This window comes from Leguminivora glycinivorella, chromosome 6 (assembly GCF_023078275.1).
Source record: "Leguminivora glycinivorella isolate SPB_JAAS2020 chromosome 6, LegGlyc_1.1, whole genome shotgun sequence".
Lineage (NCBI taxonomy): Eukaryota > Metazoa > Arthropoda > Insecta > Lepidoptera > Tortricidae > Leguminivora > Leguminivora glycinivorella.
Window position 1 is genome coordinate 8,991,038 of NC_062976.1, and position 23,015 is coordinate 9,014,052.

General features: G+C 37.6%; 1 protein-coding gene across 3 annotated transcripts in view; it reads right to left on the minus strand.

Annotated features, from left to right (window-relative positions):
• LOC125226885 (LIM domain transcription factor LMO4) overlaps positions 1-23,015 on the minus strand; it is a 311,552-nt gene that overhangs the window by 91,425 nt on the left and 197,112 nt on the right. For 2 of the 3 annotated variants that reach the window (XM_048131045.1, XM_048131044.1), the window contains exon 2: positions 17,411-17,772. In XM_048131045.1, coding sequence (XP_047987002.1) covers positions 17,411-17,703 — 293 coding nt within the window. In that variant the 5' untranslated portion in view covers positions 17,704-17,772. Of the gene's footprint in view, positions 1-17,410; positions 17,773-19,283; positions 19,360-23,015 lie in introns of those variants that run through there. The other variant, XM_048131046.1, reaches the window with a different exon arrangement.

A 23,015-nucleotide genomic window follows, 5' to 3' on the forward strand; every position in this document is an offset into this window, starting at 1 on the left:
TGTGTGTTTTAGACCGGTATACATCAGGCTGGCCAAAAATACGTTACTAACTATTTTGGCGACAAAGTTGATAATTATAACTGTACATTAAATTTGGAGGAGAAAATGAAGCAAATAAGTTTTAATTTAGTAAATGGGTAGGTGTCATTTTTTTTTTCATAAGCGTAGTCGTGAGAGAAATGTATAGGTACTCGTAATGTGCGTATTTGGTTTAAATTATATTTGTTGCGTACCTATCCTTTAATATTCTAAAAAAATGCTCATAGAAAATAATATAATATTATTTTTATTCTAATTTTTTCACCGAGCATTAGTCAAAAATTCAAATTGATAATTACATTTTAGATAATCTTAAGGGCCCTAGAATACAAAATTGTTTTTTTTTTTAATTAACGCTGTAGGTTTTCAAAAAAAAAACAATTTTGTAGTCTAGGGCCCTTAATATAAAGCCAATAATTCAATTAAGAATATACAATTTCACTTATTATCCAACTTTCCGTCTCCATAAGAATGTTCATTACGATCTTAATTAACTTTGTAAAGGCTTGCAAGATCTCGTAGATAAGATTATGTCGTAAACGGTATTTCATAGTCTTGGGTAACTTTGACTGTGGTATTCATTAAAATGTTATAATCATGTTTATAATCTGAAGATAAAAATGATGACAAATACCAAAATGAATGAATATTTCTGCAGTTGAAAAAATTATAGACAAAGTTTTTTGAGGAAAAAATATCGTAGAAAAAATAATAAACAATAAAATATTTTATTATCGAAGCTTGCTTGGAACTACTTGCCGATATTTAGGTATATTTATAAACTATTACTTTTCATTAAAAAAAGGGTTTAAGACGACAAGATCAGGAATGAAGATGCTTCTGAATAGTTTTAATCGATAATTTTCTCAAGTTTCCATGTACTATATAAGTCCTTCACGTATGACATGTTCCTTACTTCCAATCCTATATATGAAGTTGCCAAACATGATAACCTAACGCCGCCCAAAAGGCGAAGACAAACGCCAGTCGCCCCAATCTATCTAACATACACTTCCCAACAAGGTCTCTCATTCCCATCACATATTAAACCATCGCTTCTAATCCAGCGTAAGAATGGTCTCATATTTAAGCCGCTTAGTATAAGTTCAAGGGTCAGCTAAGACTGGTTCTTGTCCCACAGTGGAAACAAAGGGAACGCAATGCAAGATTGGCCCATCTCGTGAATTTCTCCTGCCTTTCTAAACACTGAGGGACATGTCGCCTGAGTAAATTGAGGACGACAAATAACGTCGTCATGTCGCGACAAATGTCACCTGCGAGTTGCGACGACATACGATACATGGGCAATATGTAGGATTAATTTAATACTACATCAATCACAGTGCGCTTTGTAAATTATTCTGTTTGACAACTAGGGAACAATCGTAAACTAATAAAAATAAATACGCAAATAAATATAACAACCCACCACCAAAAATACAAAACTCGACACGTGTTTCGCCTCTCTACGAGGCATCCTCAGGAGCTGATGTTGACGGTCCGAAGTCCCGCAACTGTCAACATCAGCTCCTGAGGATGCCTCGTAGAGAGGCGAAACACGTGTCGAGTTTTGTATTTTTGGTGGTGGGTTGTTATATTTATTTGCGTATTTATTTTTATTTTTGCGGTGGGAGGGTGGGAAAATTAATTGCATGTAAAAAATACGCAAGTAATTATAACAGGTTAGCACTGATTGACTTGCACGTTATCGATTCGCGGATTAGCAAAGGAAAGTTCCAGTTTACGATTAACATGGATTTCCGCAAAGTAACGCCTGATTCCATCGATTAACTAGGGAACAAATCAAATTATTTTATTGAATATTTTTTGATTTGTTCTTTTTTCAAGTAGTCACACTACTATATATAAATTATAAATTTAAATAGATATCATACACGAAAGAAAAAACGACAAGGCCCACTGGTGGCCGAGCCGAGAATCGAACCCGGGTCTTCAGCTTCAGGTTTAGGAGGTGCAAGCACTAATTGCTCGCCCTTAGAGTTGGTCAAAAGGCGCCTAGCCTTATCAGAGATAACATACACTAGAGAAATTTCGTCGGGTACCACGGCGGGCGGGTGGTCTAGTGGTGAAGACGTTAGCCGCGTAAGCTGAAGACCCGGGTTCGATTCCCGGCTCGGCCACCAGTGGGCCTTGTCGTTTTTTCTTTCGTGTATGGTATCTATTTAAATTTATTCTGTTTGATATCGGTTATTATAATAATGCAGGGAATTGACATGTTAAGCCTGTGTTCTGATTGAATTTATGGGGTTAAAAAAATGTTTGAGACGCACATTTGCTTGATACACCTAAATTAATAACAATCACCTAAAAATATTTAAGATCAAAACTTTTTGACCGAATTGTTTTGGCACTTTTGGCAAAATATGGTTTTATTTTGCCGAATCCTGGAAGGCAAGCATGGTCTCATTGCCTTGCTATGTCTAGCAGCGGATCAGTATTACTATCATTTGCTAATCCGCTGCGTGAAATTTTGGCCTTTTTGGCCCCCTGGTCACTGGAAACCTATATAAGATGCTTTCATAGCACCTTAGAGCGCCATTACAAATAAGTACTATGGAAAAATATGCAAAGTATAGCGAGGTAATGCTAGGTTTATACATATAGCCAATCGCATGGAAATGTGTGGATTTTGACCAGCAATAGAAATAGCAGCCAACATCATGATAAACTGCTGCAGAAAAGGACATTAGCTCTGCATAATCGGAGTGCACAAGTGCCCTATCCGCGGTGCGTGTACGTCGCCTGCAGGACGCAATTGCTCCTGACTAATGTGTCTGCGTACACTAGTGTGCGTAGCCGAATGCACAAACGCTCACGATAAAATATCTCTTTCGTAGCTATCTGTCCCTATCGCTCTTGCGTATTGGCGCGACAGAGCCAGACTACATTTCTGCGGCGTTTCGGTTGCATTTCGTGTCGCAAAAATTCCATGGCTGCGGAGCCAGGGCCTTTATCGACTGCTTTTAAAGCCAGTTTTATTTATAGAGACTTTAAAAGGATAGAGAAAGAAAGTGATTTGAATGACGCGTTGTTTTAATGATTAGATTAGATTAGATTAGATTTCTTTATTTCATGATAAAAATTACACTATAAATTTGTTACATGCCAAAGTTATGTTTATCTTTCATCATGATCGTCGAAAATTACATTATAAATTGAAAATAATAAAATGAATATTTTCTCCCAATAAGGATCGTCATTTACAAATAGAAATACACAAAACACAATAAAATTAAGAAATGAAATAAAATCCGAAGTCAGTGTATAGTGTGGATGTTATCTTTGTTCTAATTTATCCCTTAGCATATATTTAACAGGGCATATACATATTTACCACCATGATTTTAGACTTTATTTGTCAAATTCATGCAATTAAATTTTTAATAATTTTTGACAGTCGTCTGCCCTATTAAGAACAGTTGCATCTGTTATCTGTGTGTCCTAAGATTTTTATAAATCTTTTTTAGAGTTACGAAAACTCTACAGCAGCATCAATAAAGGATTGGACTATGCGTCAAAACATCTACTGTTATCAAAACATAGTTGTCTTTTAAACTACTTCTAAGCTCCTGACGCTAATTCAAGAAATAAAATTTATTTCATAAATATTATAGAACATTCTCACACAAACTGACTGAGTTCCACGGTAAGCTCAAGAAGATTTGTGATGTGGGTACTCAGACAACGATATACATACATGTAATATACAAATACTTATATACATAGAAAACAGGAACAAATATCTGTGGGATTCGAACCCAGGACCGCGGCTTAGCAGGCAAGGTAACAGGCAAAATACACGCTAGGCCGGTCGTCTGGTTTTCTTGAAGGGATATTTCGGTAAGCTACAGTAATGACAATGACAGCAAATATCAGCCGCTGTTTCAGACAAATGAACGCTGACTTTAATGGTTATTGAGACGTACGCACAGGGCATGTGTTTAAATGTCAATTAATTTCTTCTCGTGGTTGGGCGACTCGTGGTTTTTACTGTGAGTTCTGAATGTACCAAGAGATGACGGCATGAATACATATTACAGATATATTCAAGAATAAATAAAGTTTACAAATAATGCACAAGAAACGCAAAATCAATTAAACAGAGGTGACTACAGGAGGCCTTATGGTTTAAAACCAATCACTTCCAGACAATCGTATTACTTATATAAGAGGTAGTTAACTTCTTAATAATAATTAATAACACTACTTCTATATTACTTACGTTACGGGTAAAATCATGAGACTCTCATTTGACCCTTACGGTACTAGAAATAAGGTTTGCATACTCAACAGTACCCGATCACCAACAATTTTTGACACTTTCTAAGCAACTTCACGTATAACATTTTTCTGATGTAAAATATTGATACACTACTATAGGTTAGTACTTAGTAGTGTATGAATATTTTACATCAGAAAAACAGTAATTAATAATTATTTTAAATGAATAGGTAGGTACTGTCGTAACCATTAATCGGTTGTCTATTGTTTGCCCGACAGTCATTTAACATAATATTCATTTGCCCGAATCTAACTTGCCTGAATTTCATTTGCCCGAATGATTTGTTTACCATAAAAATCATATGACATACTCGTTGTGTATCCGAATATTACCTTCCATAATCATACAATGCCATACTATTTGTTAGCCATATTATTAAGTGCAATAATATGGTTTCATAGAATATTCAAACACCATAAGCAATTATTGCCATATTAATTGTTGCCCATATTTATTACCTAACCTAACCTACTTTCTGATAGCAGTTTCATTTTCCAGGGGTCAGTTCTAACCTAACCTAACCTACTTTTCCAGCAGTTTCATTCTCCAGGGGTCACAGTTCTAACCTAACCTAACCTACTTTCTGATAGCAGTTTCATTTTCCAGGGGGTCGCAGTTCTAACCTAACCTAACCTACTGTCTGATAGTATTTTCATTTTCCGGGGGGTCACAGTTCTAACCTAACCTAACCTACTTTTCAAGCAGTTTCCTTTTCCAGAGGTTCACAGTTCTAACCTAACCTAACCTACTTTCTGATAGCAGTTTCTTTTTCCAGGGGTCACAGTTCTAACCTAACCTAACCTACTTTCTGATAGCAGTTTCATTCTCTAGTCCTTCTAGTACCTATTATAGTAGTTTTCGATTCTGCCAAAGCACATTATGGAAATTGACTTTTCTGGACGCTAATTTGTATGACAAATGATGGTATGGAATGTGGTAATTACGGATTTCGATGATTCTGACAAATGACATTATGGAAACTGATTTTATGGGAAACAAAGTTTCTGGCACTAGATTAATATAGTAAACAATGATTATGGCATAAGATGTTATGAGAAACAATATTATGATTGTTGAATAGGATGGCAAATAAAATTATGGCAAATGAAATTCTGGCAAATGGGGGTATCCCCCATTAATCATCAGGTTCTTATATATCGCGTTTTTTCTTTTATTAAATAATACTTAAACACGTTCAACACTAAACAAGTAAAATCGGGTAACAACAAGACAAGACAAATCGGGTAACTCACGTAAAATTGGCGAAGGTCACTCGACATGTTTCGCTCCGTAACGAGGAGAATTTTCATTGAGCACGCGCGATGCCGATGGTATCCCGACGCAGACTGCAGGCCGCAGCTCGCTGCGACTGTTGGCTCGGCGCGGGGGTCGGTGCGAAGCTACCCTCACTTTCGGCATAATTGTCATTTGTTGGGTTGCACACTACACTCATTACGTCATTCACTAAGGGCTCATCCGCACGGACTACCGGCGTAATATGTAATACCGTCTTCCAGCTAGGGGGCACTGACCAACCACAATCACGATTAAAATTCGGATGACGACTCATCTTACTCATCGTATAATTTACAATTCATTATACGCGATTTAATCCGTTTCCATAGTTTTATTTCATGAGTAACTATCGCGGTAACCGAAGCCAATATTATGTTCAATACTGATCTCAAAGTTTTAATGTTTATTTATCTTAATAACTATTAGACTGAGCCTTGCACGAGTTTACATACTGTTACTAAAGACACCAGTTATTAATAGCTCTGTTTATTTTCCAGGCTATTCCCAGCGACGTAATAAAACGTTGGTCACAAGCCAAATTAATTAAGCAAAGGTCGTAGCTGAATAGCGTATAACTACGGCCAGAGGATATTGATAATCGAATTCTAAACAAAGATTGTTGGCTGGACGTTCTTTAGTTTCAATTTGGTGGCGACTCAACACAGAGCTAAACTTTAACAGAGTAACAGCTCAACACAAAACTTCGTATAAGGTCACGATCAAGACAAGTTAGTTTATTGACCAAGCAACTCATAGAAGGGATTTCTAAATTGGCTAGAAACTGTTGCTCTGTTCAGTTCAGCTCTGTGACCACGGGCAAAGAGACAACGAAATTAATTTGGTAGATGCGACGGCGTCGTAATCCAATCTTCGGCGAGCAACAAGCCTTGCGCTTCGGTCGCTGCGGACACGCGTACTACGAGTTTGTACTGGTATCATTTAACAGCATTTAAACGTCTTTTATAAATCAATATCATGTAAGAAAACGGTGACGACACTGTAATACATATTAACACTTTTTAATAGTTTATTTTTGTCAGGATGTGCATGTTTTTTTTAAACCACTAAGTATCCAACGTTTTTATTCGTAATCAATATCAACGATATACCTATGTAAACTTTGGTGGATGCTAGAAGTAGAATCGCCGTCGAACATCATAAATCATAATATAATATATATAACATTGGGATAGCTTAAAGATTGATCAGTCTAATACAGTAGCGGAAAATAATCTCTCATATTTTTCGTCATTTTGTGACGAAAAAATATGATAGATTATTTTCCGGCAAAAAAACGGCTATTGCGATGTCAACAAAATTTACAATATAGGTGCATATGAAAAAGACTATTTAGCCAACTTAAGGTTCATTTTTAAAACAATTCGTATGCCCGAGTTATGCAGGGTAGCCCTGTGGGCCTCAAATAGTAAAATAATGATGTGGTGTCATTTTCATACCAACGACTTCTGAGATTGATAAATCAATCCATCTATATGATATTGTTAGTAAGATTCGCTTTTTAGTGTTTATATAATAAGAAGTTCAATATTAGTAACATACACGATCGGTGTGTGTAAAGTCTAATCTACATGAGGCTCTCGGGGCTGCCCACAGGCCATGTGCAGTGGCTCCGGAGACTTGTAAGTATTAAAATACATACATATTTGTAACGATGATACGAGTATAATAGTTGAGGAGTGTCTTTTCAAAAGGACTTATTTCCATAAGTTAACAGAGGTTATTATTATCTATGTCTTCCTAGAGAAATAAACCTTGTTGACTTACAGAAATAAGTCCTTTGGAAAAGACACTCCTCAGTTGTTTACATGATATAAAAGTCTAAGTTTAAGAATTTTCGACTTATTGTTTTCAATATATAACCAGTATGATAGATATTTTTCCACTACTGTACAATGTACATATCGGGCTACGCATAATGGGGCGCTTTACTGTAATAAAAAATAAATAAAATATCAGAAAAGCCTTCTCTCTACTCCAGGCTTCTCTTTACATTACTTTAAACATGACATAACACAACGATATGAGTACAATACTAAGACAAAACCATTACAATTTAGTTTTTTGTCATTTTGGCTACGGCATCTTAAAAATGCTAAACTAAAAACATGTTAATTGAAGCTTAGTGTGAACTGCATAAAAGATGAAGTTTTAACCAACGAGCGCTTCGAGGTATAAATTTTCAATCGAGTACCGGAAATAAAGCTTAGTAGAAATGTACAGACGCCAAATACAGACAAGATGCTTATAAATACCTCATCGCGACTAGTATGCGAATCCGGAATAGCGTCTTGCTCAAATATTACCCACATTTTTACAGAAATTGGTTTTAGACGTACATAATTTTTAAAATGAAAAAATATTTTGACTTTTTGCATATTTTTGAAACTATGCCTATTTTGTCTGACTGTTAAATTATATCTACGAATAGTTCTGTATTTTTTTGTTAGGTTAGGAAATTAGCACTCCTACTAGTCGTATTTAGTACTAGTACCGTATCTATTTATATCGAAAAGTCCATATCGTCACTACTTTTAAAAAATCTCGTATCTCACGCTGTTCCTCAAAGTTAAAACGCAGTAAGTCTATATGCATTCCATACATACTTACTACAATTTTCTTTTCATTTACAGACGAAGATAAAAGTTTTTTTAAAAGTAGTGACGATATGCATTTTATTGGTAAGCGCATTTCTATCAGTACCAGTCTCTAACTTCTTATAGAACTAGTCGTTTATTTTTATATTCGCCATGCTTGGCTTAACATAAAATACCATTAATCGTATCGCTTCGCTAAACTGGTATGTCTTGTAACACTAAATCTTTAACAGTATCGGTATCACGGATACATCGCAACCAACTAAATTGCATTACGCTGTTACGGAACCATTCATAAATACGTCGCAATTATGACACGGCGGACGTTATGCAAGAATAACCGAAACATAACTTATTCATTCACAAGATCGAAATTTACGACGACTTAGTTTATTGTTGAGTTTACACAGGCTTAGTATTTGTGACTACTGGCTAGTGACTTATCATCAAAGTGATAAGACTACTTGACAGAATGGCAAGTAGCCTCTGAATGTTAGACAATGGTATTAGTGACAAGATATTTCATTAGACAAGAATGTTTACACCACTCATACATATATGTAGAACTGGTATTAGTAGAACTTTAGTTGGGGGTAGACATTTATTGACTTTCAGTTTCACTAATTCTAAGAACTCATACGACATATTTATATATTATATACCGGGTGCCCGGTAATTAATGGACAACCTTTTAACCACCAAGAGGACACCTTATACTGGTCCAGAAAATCGACTTTAAGGTTTAGTAAAAGTCGCCTGGTTTTCGAGATTTTCACACTTTTTAAAATTTTAATATTACCTAAAAAGTCCAATAACCAAACATGTAATAAATATTAATGACAATTACTAAGCATAGTTACTAAGCTCGTGTAAACCTAGCTTAAGACCGAGATTGGCAACTAACCCGTGGGCTTAGGACATAAATAATGCTAAGTACCCAATTCAATTTCAACGGCTTTCAAGTACACTCTCGTTTGTCAAATGCTTACTTCGTTTAAATGGAACAAGATTTTTCCTGACCCATTTTTTGCTTACTTTTGATTAATTTATAGCAAAAAAGTTACCTTCTAAAATGTTAGACAACTACATGAATTATGAAAATAATTAATTCTAATCAGTTTGACCGTCTCAAAGTTAATTGGAAGGCTAAAAATAAATTAACAAAGGAAGTTCCTTTTTTCGTGATCATTTTTATATACCTATACCTAACTCAGTTTTTGCTCGTTTAAAGTAAAAATGGTGTTTAAGTTCTAAATGTTACTAGACCGAAAATCAATAGGCACATCTTATTTTACAGGTGGATCCCACTTGATTCTTCGCAAATCTATTACTTGATACGAGTTAAAATTGTGAAATATACATAAATACTTCACAATAACATATTTCACAATTTTACTAACGCCATCTAGCCATTAACCAAAGGTGTGACGCCATTTGGACGAGATTTTTTCTTGATGTTTTCGAGATACATTTTTTTTCAGACTAGGTAGGTATATAAATATATATGTATTTGATGCGTCTATAAATTTTCACCACCTCATTTAGCTCCAAAGTTAACACGCTCATTTTCCAACCTCTATTGTGACGTAGCCACATCAATTTACATACAATGTCAATTTGCGAGACGGCCGACACCGGGACACGGTCTCATTAGGCTAACGGTGCAATTAAATGCGTCTTTTGCGCCTTAACGAGGCCCCAAATTGCACCTCGGCCGCCCTTGACACGCGCTGCAATAAAATACATAGCTTTTATAATTAAAAGGACGATAATAAGGTAGGAATGGAGTCGGTTTTTAATTTTAGCACTTATCGAAGTTTTTCTGATGAGACTTGGTAGGTAAGGTATCCATTTTGTATGTTACCATAATGATAGTTCGTTAATGGGTTACTCGTTAATAGACTGATTAAATATAAGTTGTTAGTACTTAACCTTGGAAATACAATACGCTATACTGTTGCTTATGCTGATTTTTGTTGCATCACTTTCATAAGTATGACGGAAAATATGACAATGAAAATGAAAAGTGATGTAATGCAAACCATATTTACGCAAACTAGGGAAAGTGGTTTAAGATGTGAAAGGGTTATTATCATAAAGCAAAAGTGCCATATAGGCTTATTTAGATGGTGCTCGAGCTCGCATACGATTTTATTTACATGCATTGCGGCCATTGTGGGCTATTGGGGTTGCCGGGGTTGCGTCAGTTCATGCGACCAATCAATGCAATTGCAAGCAATGTAATGAAATTCGCACCGTGTAAATGAGCCCTAATGCTGCACTGTTCGTCACATTACAGTACAAACACTAAGTTAGCTACACGGCTGCTGGTCAGAACTTAGGAGCGATGGAACACGGCGATTACCAACAGACCAGTTAAGTGAAACAAAATACTAGGAGGTGCCTGCCGTATTTAGCGTACGTGGTACCTGCGTTGTCTTAGATTATCTTCAAGCATTGGGTTCCTTTCAAAAAGTCCAAGTATTTTAATGTATAATTCAGCTAAGCAAGTTCCAGCATGTAAATACCCCAACAATGCGTTAGTAAGGGGGTAAGAAGTTGCGCGACTCGTTAAGGCGAGGGAGGTGATTGCCGATTGAGCAGCAATTGCCCTGATTGACGGCGCGCGCCCTAACGAACCGCTTCACCTAGTGGACGTGCCGTAACATGTTGATAAATATTTTTAGAAATTCAGAGGGAAATTTAGGGATAATTTCGGCAGTTTTCGGAGGCATTACAGTGTCATTCGTATTTTTGTAAGCGACTGCAGCGAACCCAAAAAGCGGAGTCAGAGTTGTAAGGAATGAAGAAAAGCACAGCACATCGAAATGTTATAACGTCAGACAATAAAATCATTGTGTAAAATAATTGGTGGGGTTCCATGGTATTCTAGGTATGAAACTTGACTGTTGTAAATGAAGAGTAATATGTGCTCCACGGTTTTGTATATATAATTATCCGACATACTCTGCATAAAACGCAATTAACTTTTCATTTTGGCTGACGCGTAACATACATTTGTCTTAAGCGAGTCAGCCCAACAGTCGATAAAGAAGATTAAGCTCACCTACATTCTCCACAACAGACGCCATAAATCATTATAAAACAGAAATTAAGCCAGCTAATGTTTACACAACGCGTCTTTATCCAGAAACACGGATCACACATCGGCGACTAATTTCCTTCGCACACAACACAAGTAATCAGCGGAGCATCAAGCGCTCAAAGGAAAAAGACGGTAACAATGTATCAAACTCCTGCCGTTACTACGTTTTTGTTAGCTTTGTGTACCGCAATCCATCATATCGGGACAAAGGCGTAAACGCGCGCTGTTTGCGTGAAAACGTTAATTTTATTAAGGCGTCTCAATCAGAAGACGTAAAGTCGGTGGGCGCGATCACCTGGTGGGGGCAACTCGTTAGTTGTTGTTTGCCGAGTGACGCGGGTCAATCAGCAGAGACATGCACGGGACCGCACTTCTTCCCCCCGCTCGTTAGGGCGGCGTCTCTGTCAACTGCGAGACGAGCTTTATCGAATCTACGACGCACGGACCGCGGTCGGCCTTACTCCTGGGACCTCATTCTCCTGAGGATTTGAATATCGAAACTCTCGCAATCACTCCAGAGCACACCTATAGTAAGGCGGCGGAATTGAAAAAAGTCGTCTAGTTTTGAAGTTGATGTGACTGGAGAGTATACTGCTGACAAGTGGTATCGTTGTGATCGGTAGACTTTACTGAGTACGAAATAATGACTTGTCGCATTCTCAGACTGTGGGGGGGTTAACTATGACGTCACAAAGATCGCGGTCCCGGGTTTCAATTTTTTGCCAATTTGTCTAGAACCCCTTATCCAATTTTGAAAAATGAGGTGTCGATTGAAAGCGTATAACATGCTGATTAAGATTTCTTATATGTGAAAAGTATAGTTTTGTTAGTTATTTTTTAATTAACAATAATGCAAAAAATACTTTTTTTTTACTCTCTTTTTTGATTTTTGTGACTCAAAAAGGCAATGAAAACGGCCACTTAGCTAAAAAATATGTTATATAAATCATTTAACTACATTATTAAGCTATCTGTTGCTTTTTAAATTTCTACGATCGGATAATAAATAAGCAAACTACAACCACATACCTGTAGGCGGGGAGTACCGCAGCGCTTGACACGCAATCCCATACATTCGGCGTCAACCAAATTACACCTCGCGCAAAATTCGTTTCAAGCAGATATATCTCTAATCTTATTCGTCGTAACCTATCAATATTGGTATCATTTGAAAGTACAATTAAAGTACTTTAAGAAACAATGTCAATCATTTTCTTAAAATCAATAATCGCCAGTCTGTGGTGGTTACAAAGGAACAAAGTGGGTATGCAATTTGACTGGTTTCCTAGGTTTGATACCCTAGACGAGTTTAAAAGGGGAGGTAAAGGTGACATATGGGTTGTTCTCTGGCCTAAAAGCTACACAGAGGGTCAGGGGAGAAAAAACTAAGGGTTTAAGTTTAGTTTTAAGTTATTTTTTCTTTTATTTGTTGATTTTATTGTGTTTAATTTTTTTGTAATTTTATCAAGGATACACGTTGGTTTCTTTTGCTAAAAATTCCCTTTTTTTATGAGAAATGTTATGAATTTTATGGCATTTTCCGATAGAGACTAAAATTAACTTTCAAATAAGGCCACATAGTCATACTGATACTTATATAATATTAAGGGTAATACCAAGTAGTAACGTTTGAACTCAAACGACTTAGAGGTGCGGTTTTTTGACCCAGTAGGTATTAAAAAGTAATCGTAAAATCAAAACGATTGGGCTTCGGTCGTTATACACATTAAATCACTAAAATGAAGTTACCTATGATGTTTTAGTAATTATAATCCTCACTTTTAGCCATTTTTCTCAAAACATAATTATTCAACAGAAGTCAAGATACTCGTAACATTAAGAGCACATTTATTATTAATAATGCGTTATAAATATGAAATAGTTGTTGAGGTACACTTGTTAAGTACATGCAGCTCCTGCAAATACACTCAGTGTCAAAAAAATCACACATCTCAATCGTTTGCGTTGAAGCAGTATTGACCCACATATTAGAGAGCAGGGCACGCAGGCCGCCTCGTAAGACTATGTGTGGCACTGAGGAACCAGTGAAGTCAGGTCTATGGATTGCTACACTGCTGTCCCGCTTGCACTAGGTACTTCGCCGGGGCTATTACCCTTAATAGTCTCTATCGGAAAATGCCATAAAATTCATAACATTTCTCATAAAAAAGGGAATTTTTAGCAAAAGAAACCAACTTGTATCCTTGATAAAATTACAAAAAAATTAAACACAATAAAATCAACAAATAAAAGAAAAAATAACTTAAAACTAAACTTAAACCCTTAGTTTTTTCTCCCCTGACCCTCTGTGTAGCTTTTAGGCGAGAGAACAACCCATATGTCACCTTTACCTCCCCTTTTAAACTCGTCTAGTGTATCAAACCTAGGAAACCAGTCAAATTGCATACCCACTTTTTTCCTTTGTAACCACTACAGACTAGCGATTATTGATTTTAAGAAAATGATTGACATTGTTTCTTAAAGTACTTTAATTGTACTTTCAAATGATACTAATATTGATAGGTTACGATGAATAAGATTACAGGTATATCTGCTTGAAACGAATTTTGCGCGAGGTGTAATTTGGTTGACGCCGAATGTATGGGAACGCGTGTCAAGCGGTACTCCCCGCCTACAGGTATGTGGTTGTAGTTTGCTTATTTATTATCCGATCGTAGAAATTTAAAAAGCAACAGATAGCTTAATAATGTAGTTAAATGATTTATATAACATATTTTTTAGCTAAGTGGCCGTTTTCATTGCCTTTTTGAGTCACAAAAATCAAAAAAGAGAGTAAAAAAAAAGTATTTTTTGCATTATTGTTAATTAAAAAATAACTAACAAAACTATACTTTTCACATATAAGAAATCTTAATCAGCATGTTATACGCTTTCAATCGACACCTCATTTTTCAAAATTGGATAAGGGGTTCTAGACAAATTGGCAAAAAATTGAAAACCGGGACCGCGATCTTTGTGACGTCATAGTTAACACCCCCACAGTCTGAGAATTCGACAAGTCATTATTTCGTACTCAGTAAAGTCTACCAATCACAACGATACCACTTGTCAGCAGTATACTCTCCAGTCACATCAACTTTTTCTGAGACCCTCTCGCCGCTCTACTACTACGTGTGTGACAACATCAGACATATCGAATTGGAATTATATTAGTTCAATTTTCGTGTTTGAATACGGCACCTGCTTTCGCCTCTCACCACTGGTAAACAAGAATCAGTGTGAAACGAATTTGCTTTATAATCTACGAGTGAATTTATGTTTCTACTAACCAAATACATGCCATGGGTATAATTTTGTCTTTAGGATTTCGAAATATTTCGAATATATATATTTTAATCCCAATCTTCTAGTCTTTTACGTTCAGCAGTTTTCATTGACGCATTCATCAGGTTTTATTTCAGAGTGGGGCGCCATCCCACTGCATGAGCGCTGGAGGGCCTATCACAGCACAGGCCTGTGGGATCAGGGTTGTGGTGACCCGAAACCGCGGGTCCTACTGGATTAATTTAGTTTTATTAATTTCAATTGTAATTTTAATTTAATTTATTTATGATGTAAATATTAGTAATAAACTATGGAATGTATTTCCGGCAATAAATAAATTCATTTCATTTTCTTTGGCAATAAAAGTTGACAATAAATCGCAAATAATGTAATTGCTCAATACAATTACTATGTAGAAGCCGCATAAGTAGAAATCTTCGGCACAGTGGGGTTTGGGGCACTCCGGGACCGACAGGACAATTTCATGAGCATCACGTAAAAGATAAAGCAGAAATATCTGGAAATCGGGGCGGCGATAAAAAGCGTCGCATGTCGCAAGGAAGGGGCATAGTTAATTGGGTCGAATTCCTCGAGTTTAGCTAATTAACGCTAATGAGCGTGGAGGGGCGCCTGTGGCTTGCCCACGTGGGCCGCTGCACTGCGGGGTGCTATCACCGCTAACTTACAAAAGGTCGTATCTACTTTGAACCCTCTATAGGGTATAAGACTTTTCTAAAATAAGTAACTGTGAGACTGCGTAATTTTAAAAGATCGTAAGTAGTAATGAAGATAGAAGGCAGTTAGGACGTTTAGTGATTAACAATGAACGCGCTTTTGGCGGGATGGTAGAAAATACGGGACGCTGTGTGCATTTTACATCGCTTATTTGAACATAATGACATTCTTTAATGTCTATCGGTAAAGTTAAATGAGACAATGGTGGAATATTTACTTGTTTTATAAAAAGTGATCTTCTGATTTTTAATTAATCTTGAAATCCTCGGATTTTGAAGTTCTTGTGTCTCGTGTGCGGGGCGAGCAAGAAATGCTAACGAAGCTATTTCACTAACGAGGTTGAACACTTTCCGTGGTTAAGAATAATGACCACAGATATATAATACGAGTACTATTATGTATAAGATCTAATTAGATTTTGCACCTGCCGCAATTGAGAGACTTGGCTTAAAGTTAGTTTCGGTGTTTTGGAAAATGATAAGTAATAAAACAAAAGGTAGTAATTTAGTAAATGTAACAAAAGACAATTGTATCTAAGATGGCGGTTGTTGGAACTATTTTTTTATTAGGTAAAATTATCGTAAGGTTTACAGCTCATAGATATTCATTTTCATGAAATGTATATATTATATATGTTTGTAGATAGTATATGTGTATACCTCTTGATGTGTGGTGTACTCTGTACTAATAACACATAACATAATTAAGCGGTGGCCACTCTGCGGTGTTACGTAACACCGAAATGACCCGTTATCAAGTAAATTAACCAATAACCCAATTATTCAAATAGAAAACAAACAATTAACTGTTAAATTAATTCGTTTTGTTGATTGTTAAAATATTTTAATTAGTCTTCAGCGCTTTGTTATGTTTGCCCGAGGATATGGCAATAATTGGAATATGACAAACATAATAAAGTACCTATCTAACAAATGTAAATCATAATTATTTTGTACGTGTATAACGACTTGGTTTCCTTTGGTACAAATTCTAAAAGTTTTAATTGACACAAATCGGTACATTATACATACTGTCGTAATGAACTAAAAATTCTCTTTAACCATGGAAACAAACCATTACTGGTCATTCGTTAGTTGCGAAGCCACCATAATTGTTTCCTTGCCTATACCGTAACTTATGAATAAATAAGTCCGCATCGCAAGAAATATCTAAGGACAGTGTAAAAAGTTAGTTACCTCCTAAATTAGTCCTTAGCGGGCTCCTAACGAGGCCAATTTAGCCGGCGAGATGCCGTTCATCCGTTGTTGTGTGCAAAGCTGTACTTTTTGCCCCCGTCCCAGGTAGAAAACACAACGGTTTAAAGCATTTTCATACAATGCGCCCGCGGCTTTCTCGATCTTTTTTTTGGCTGATCGAACGTTTGACAGACACACTATTGTCATTATCAGATGACGAACTAAAAACTGAATCTTATATCGATGATCAATGAGAAAAATCGGTTCGTTAAACACGCTGAATACCTCGGGCGTAGTTTTAACATGTTTTGTGCAGGAGAATATTTAAGTCCTAAAGTTATCCAATTAGATTGGAACATCAGCTATAACGAGGCAAACAACACACATAGGGAGTGTTCACATTGAATCAACCGTTAGCGGTTTCGCCGTTTATCTACCACACAGGCGTCCCGTTTTTGTCGTGTTCAGTTCAGATTAAAGTTATGATTATGAATGCTCCTGGCAGTTGTCTTTCGCATACTCGTAAAGCAAGATGCAAGCATGAACGGTCTATTTTGAACAGTAGGTAGGTGGGTAGTAGGAATATTTCTACAAATTTGCTGGTGCACCCCGCACAGTCTTTGAGTGCTGGCAAAATTGGTCCAACAACAACAACAATTGTTGTTGGGCCAATTTTGGCTACTGGCTTTGAAAACAGCCTTATGAGAATGAGCTATGTATGCTCTGAGATAAGCTCACGGAATAAACGCTCTTTTCTTATCGGTATTAGTTTATGACTGATGTTTCACAATAAGCTAGTAACTACAAGTCTTTATAACCAGGGGCTATGACTTACCTCGTATAATCGCTTTTGCATAATATCATCCCTCCTTTGAAGTAGAAGGACCGTCCCATGTCCGCTAGCGCCTGCTGACAGCACGTGCATTTTAGACACCCGTGGTGCCAGTATCTGTCTAACGCGTGTAGTAGGAATCTTTCTACGATTTTGCCGCCGCATCCCGCGCACTCTTTGAGGGCTGGGTTGTTGTTGTTGTGTGGGTAGTCGTGTCCGTTGGCGGTGAATGCCGCCTCTGGCGAGGGTGGGTGCGGCGAGCTGAGCTCCGCGTACCCGTGGTAGTGCGGGTTCATGCTCAACGCGCTGGCAGCCAGCTTGACGGTTGGAGCGGGGACCGCTCGACACCACGCCAACTACACGCCCTGGAACAATGGAAATGGAGGTTAGGATCACTGATGAAGTGAGAGCACATGGTTGGAATTGACATTCGTTTTCGAACCGCTGCTGGTAGTTTACCTTACAGTGTGAATATGCTCTTACTTGAGGTATTTTTCTTCGATTTTGAAATGTATTCAGTTATAAGGATAAGGTATGTACAGATCATTTGAATTTGTTTTTCCCAGCATCCGGTACGTGTATTGGGGTTAACCTTTGCAGGGCGCTAGAGGGGAACCACTCACGTTGATTTAAACAGGCAGAACGTCACTTGAATCTTTAATGTCGAGTCAATAGAAGGTCCGGCAATTAATTTCTTGGAGGCAAACAAGATTACTTCTGCCTCGTTTAAGGGAAACACGAAGAGGTTGACCCTTTGAATTAATTTTTCTTCGGAACAACGGAGTCCGGCGTAGGCCTGCGGGCGGGCGGCCGCGTTTATAAAATTTTCCAATTAGCAATTTCATACAATTAGGAGTGGGTGAAGTGAGGGGCTCGGGGGTGGCCGGTGCGGGGCGGGGAGGGAGAGGTGGCGAGGGGCGCGGGGTGCGTCAACCCGATCCAATTAGCCCGCGGCCGGCGGAGCGGCGGGACGCCCGTCTGAGGCCCTGTCGCCATAAAACTTAATTAAACGTTTTAAAACAAGTATTCATTAAAGAATAATCAAGCTTATGTAGTCATAAATAACCGGATTGTCCCGCGCGGAACGGGTGCCGTAATTAAGACTGCACAGAGTTGATCAAACGCACTGATTTGAAACTACCCTTCATTAAGAGAGTGCGCGAGCTTCCGCTGCGGTGCAGAAACTAATTAAGAATAACGGACGGTTTAAAAGCGTAATTAATTTAGATTGTAATTCTATTTCTCTGCGAGTAAAGCGGACAATGTATTTACCTATTTCAGTAACCCTTTCTTTTGGAGCGATTTTCTTTGTTCGACGTAATTTGGTTAATTTGTATGTCCGGTGTAATGATGGTACCTACGCAGTTATAGCGGTAATGTAATTTGTTGAATGTCTGTAGTGTAATTACCCGTAATATGGGGGTCATCGCTGACTGACGAGGCGAGGAATGTCGTTTCTAAAATTTGAAGTGTAGAGTGTAGTCGCGGTCATAAAAAAGTATACTTTTTTCACCTTGCTTCAACGACAACAGGCTTAAATACTGAAACAAAACGTGTGGTTTATATAAATATTGCCCACGTGCATATATGTATATGTAGGTTTGACAGTTAGCTTAAAAGATTTTTTAGCCTTTTACAGTCTTACGGGCCCGAAGTAAAAGTACCAATCTGATTGTTACGATTCGATATTAGGTCAAAAAGAACGTCAGAATACAAACGCAAACTCACACAACCTTTGACAAAAATGTCAAAAACCGCCTACTCACCGCGTTCATTGCTGACAAACCTACACAGGAAATAAAACATTCACTAACGAGATGACTTACACTTTCGAACTTGCAGCTCATCGTTGTAATTGAAAAAAAAAATCACTTACCTTGTAAATAGAGGGCCGGAGGAGGCTCATCGCAAGGCTTTGTTGTCGGGCGGTTGCTAATAAGATTTTTAAACGGCAACAAAGTATCCAATCAATGGGGCTTGAATAATGAAAACGCCACCTGCGAAGTTCCCAAGCCACCCCGCGGACCTAAACACGCACCACTAGGGATTGCAATCCGGTCCGTCGGATCCGGTAACCTGGCCGGATTCGGCACTTTTTGAGAGCTACCGGATCTGATAAAATAAAAATACAGCCAAATACAGTTTGCATCACGTTATGTGTTTTAAAGACCTAAAGGTATTCTACGACAAATGGAAGGTATACGTTTAACAGAAAGAAGAAGGAAATAAAAGTTTTATAAGTACTCAGGATTTATTTTACTGTGATCTGATATAGCAAAACTTGGATTAAAATTTTCGTTTTAGCAATTTAGTTCTTTATTGTTAATAAGGTCAAAATATTTCATATCACGTAAAAAAGTACAAATGTCCGGATCCGGCCAGATTGAAAACAATCCGGATTGCAATCCCTAACGCACCACGTTACGCGGCCCCCGCGAAAACACAAAAAAATCATTCAAACCCATAGCAATAAAACCCATTTCCCTTTGTATTCGACACAGATTGGCTTAATAATAGACTAAACATAAGTTTGAGTAATTATGCACAATTGTATTCCGTGGATGTCATTTTTAGGGTTGCGTTTACCGGAACTGTTTACTAATTCCCCCATTTTGTCAGTAACGGTCAGTTTAATACGAAACATTTGTTTAAACTGAATACAAGGGAATATAATTAGAGATTCAGACTGAAGGGTACCTCTTTTCAAATAAAGAACAATTTTTCTAGCCCTGGAAAACATTTTGCTTTCCATTTCCTTCGTGATGCGGTGAAAGAGTTTGTGTTTGGGCAAAAAAGTATTTATAAGATAAGTAAGTCTTGCTTGTAATTTACTTGGTTTATACGAAACAACATTGATTACAGCATTGCCCGATAAGCCCAATCCAGACACTGATAGCATCGTACAAATAACGCTATTAACTAACAAAACGGCAAAATCAACGAAACAAAGACATTAATACCGGTTCCGTACGCGTAGCCCGGGTGCGATTTAACGAAGTGCGATAGGTGCGCACGCGACGCTCGCTCATTAGTAGACACGCAATGGCGATCACGCCACGAATATCTGGCCCTTATAGCCTTCATTAGACATAGACGGTAGGTAATGGCTTTCTACACGCTTTCGAGACGCAAACATTGACGCAATCAGCCCGTTAACGTCACGGTCATACAATTCATACATGTTTATAGACATACATTATGTCGGCAGCGTCCGATCGTGGTTCATCTGTAACGTTTGTTGGTGCTCGTAGGATAGGTTGCTTCAGCAGATGCCCGACGGGCAAACTGGAACGGTGACCCCGCAAGCGGGGCTTCGTCGATTTGGGGAACAAGAAAAAGATTTTTCCCTATACGCGTTATTTGGATAATTACGATCGGCCGATGCCGACGATGTTTTAAAGTTTAAACGACTGAAGGACGGCCGTGATTTAAAACGTCTTCGTCTTCTAAAAGACTTTATTAGTTACTAGCTTTTGCCCGCGGCTTCGCTCGCGTTAGAAAGAGACAAAAAGTATCCTATGTCACTCTCCATCTCTTCAACTATCTCCACTTAAAAAATCACGTCAATTCGTCGCTCCGTTTTGCCGTGAAAGACGGACAAACAAACAGGCACACACACTTTCCCATTTATAATTTGACGACCGGTCTGGCTCAGTCGGTAGTGACCCTGCCTGCTAAGCCGCGGTCCTGGGTTCGAATCCCGGTAAGGCCATTTATTTGTGTGATGAGCACAGATATTTGTTCCTGAGTCATGGATGTTTTCTATGTATATAAGTATGTATTTATCTATTAAAGTATGTATATCGTCGCTTAGCACCCATAGTACAAGGCATGCTTAGTTTGGTGCTAAGTTGATCTGTGTAAGGTGTCCCAAAAAAAATAAAAAATTGTGTGGATACTGTAGATGTAGGTACAAAAATACAAACGCGGGTCAAAAGCTGTGCACATTATTTTGGGTGTAGTCGAATTAAGGGTCGGCAATGTTGGTATATAAGTCTTATATCAAACAACCAAAGCACCTGTCACATAATTATTACCTAAGCCATATACAATAGCAATAGTCCCTATATTATTATCTTTGCTTAGGTTATTATAAAATTGTTATATTTCGAACCACTTGCCCTCAGGCCACAAAGCAATAGTTAAATAACCGTATCGTTTAAAAACAACTAGGGACAGGGGCAGGCCGGGCCCGTTGCGAATAACGTAACCGCTGGCGAAATTAAACGCGAAAACGGAATGAGAATGTGAGCCTAATTAGAGCTGCGAGGGGAAGACGCTGAGGCCGACCCGGCGATTAGGCGATTGTCGAAACCTGCCAACCAACGGGAAGGCCGACCTGGTTCAAATCTGGCTAGAGGTCATATTGCCCGAATCGAACTTTCGTATTCTTCAGAAATGCGCTCTTGATACGATATGAATCCGATTTGACAGTGTCAATTGATATATTTTATTAACGAATCGTTACATTATATATTGACAATTTGACATATCGTCACTACTTTGAAAAAATCTCGTATCTCACGCTGCTCCTCAAAGTTAAAACGCAGTAAGTCTATGCATTTCATACACACTTACTACAATTTTCTTTTCATTGACAGACGCAGATCCAAGTTTTTAAAAAAGTAGTGACGATATACGAGATCTATAATCATATCTAAAGCTAATATTTTCGAATTAGTAGTCGGTTCAAGAATATGCAATTGTGCATGCATTTGATGTAAGTATTTACTAACTACAGAATACTTAAAACGAATTAAGTCGATCGATCATACAGCATGCCTCAATGTAACGAATATCGCATGCAACTAAGTTTTTGATGCAATTTCCATTAAACCCGTCCGTCTAAATGGGGATTGAGTAACTATTTTACAATCAGGACATTCAGGACGAAGAGTACCTATTTATTAGAATATATGGAATTAGACCTGAACTTGGAACTGAGGGGGGACTGAAATCTTCTCGAGGCTGAGGCGTAGGGTTAGAGCCGGCGTAGCTTTATTTGACGTTCATATGCGCATTGTAATATGCCTACTTGAAAAATAAATATTTCATTTTCATTTTCATTTTTTCATAGAATTTATGTAAAACTATTAAAAATGGTGCCTTTAATTTAATGTAGAAAATCAAACGCGATCTGAATAGTTACTCGATCAAGGTAATTAACTAATAACATACCTAAGTACTTACATTAGAGCTACTAGTTGGTGTAAACTCCTAAACTTACCTACTCTATAAAATAGATCGCGTTTTTTATTTTTTACAGTTTAACTGAATGTCGGTACGTGCGATTCAAATGTATGTTTTAGAACACGCGAACATATAGATATCCAGTAACCTTGTTTTAGATTATTTACTGAACTAGAAATTTCAAATTAAAACAAGTTTTTTTTGCAACATATTGTTTTCTATTATAACAGCGTTCGTTAACTAAGTTTATTATACGGCACGTTAGTTCACGTTACGCGCACTGGTTTTACTATGCATTCAAATTCATAAAATATAGAAAATCTGAACATCGCTACTAGGGTTACCTCGTTACCGTGATACCCAACAAATAAATTCGCGCTTTAAAATGGTGTTACATTTTTTCATACGCGCCGCGGCT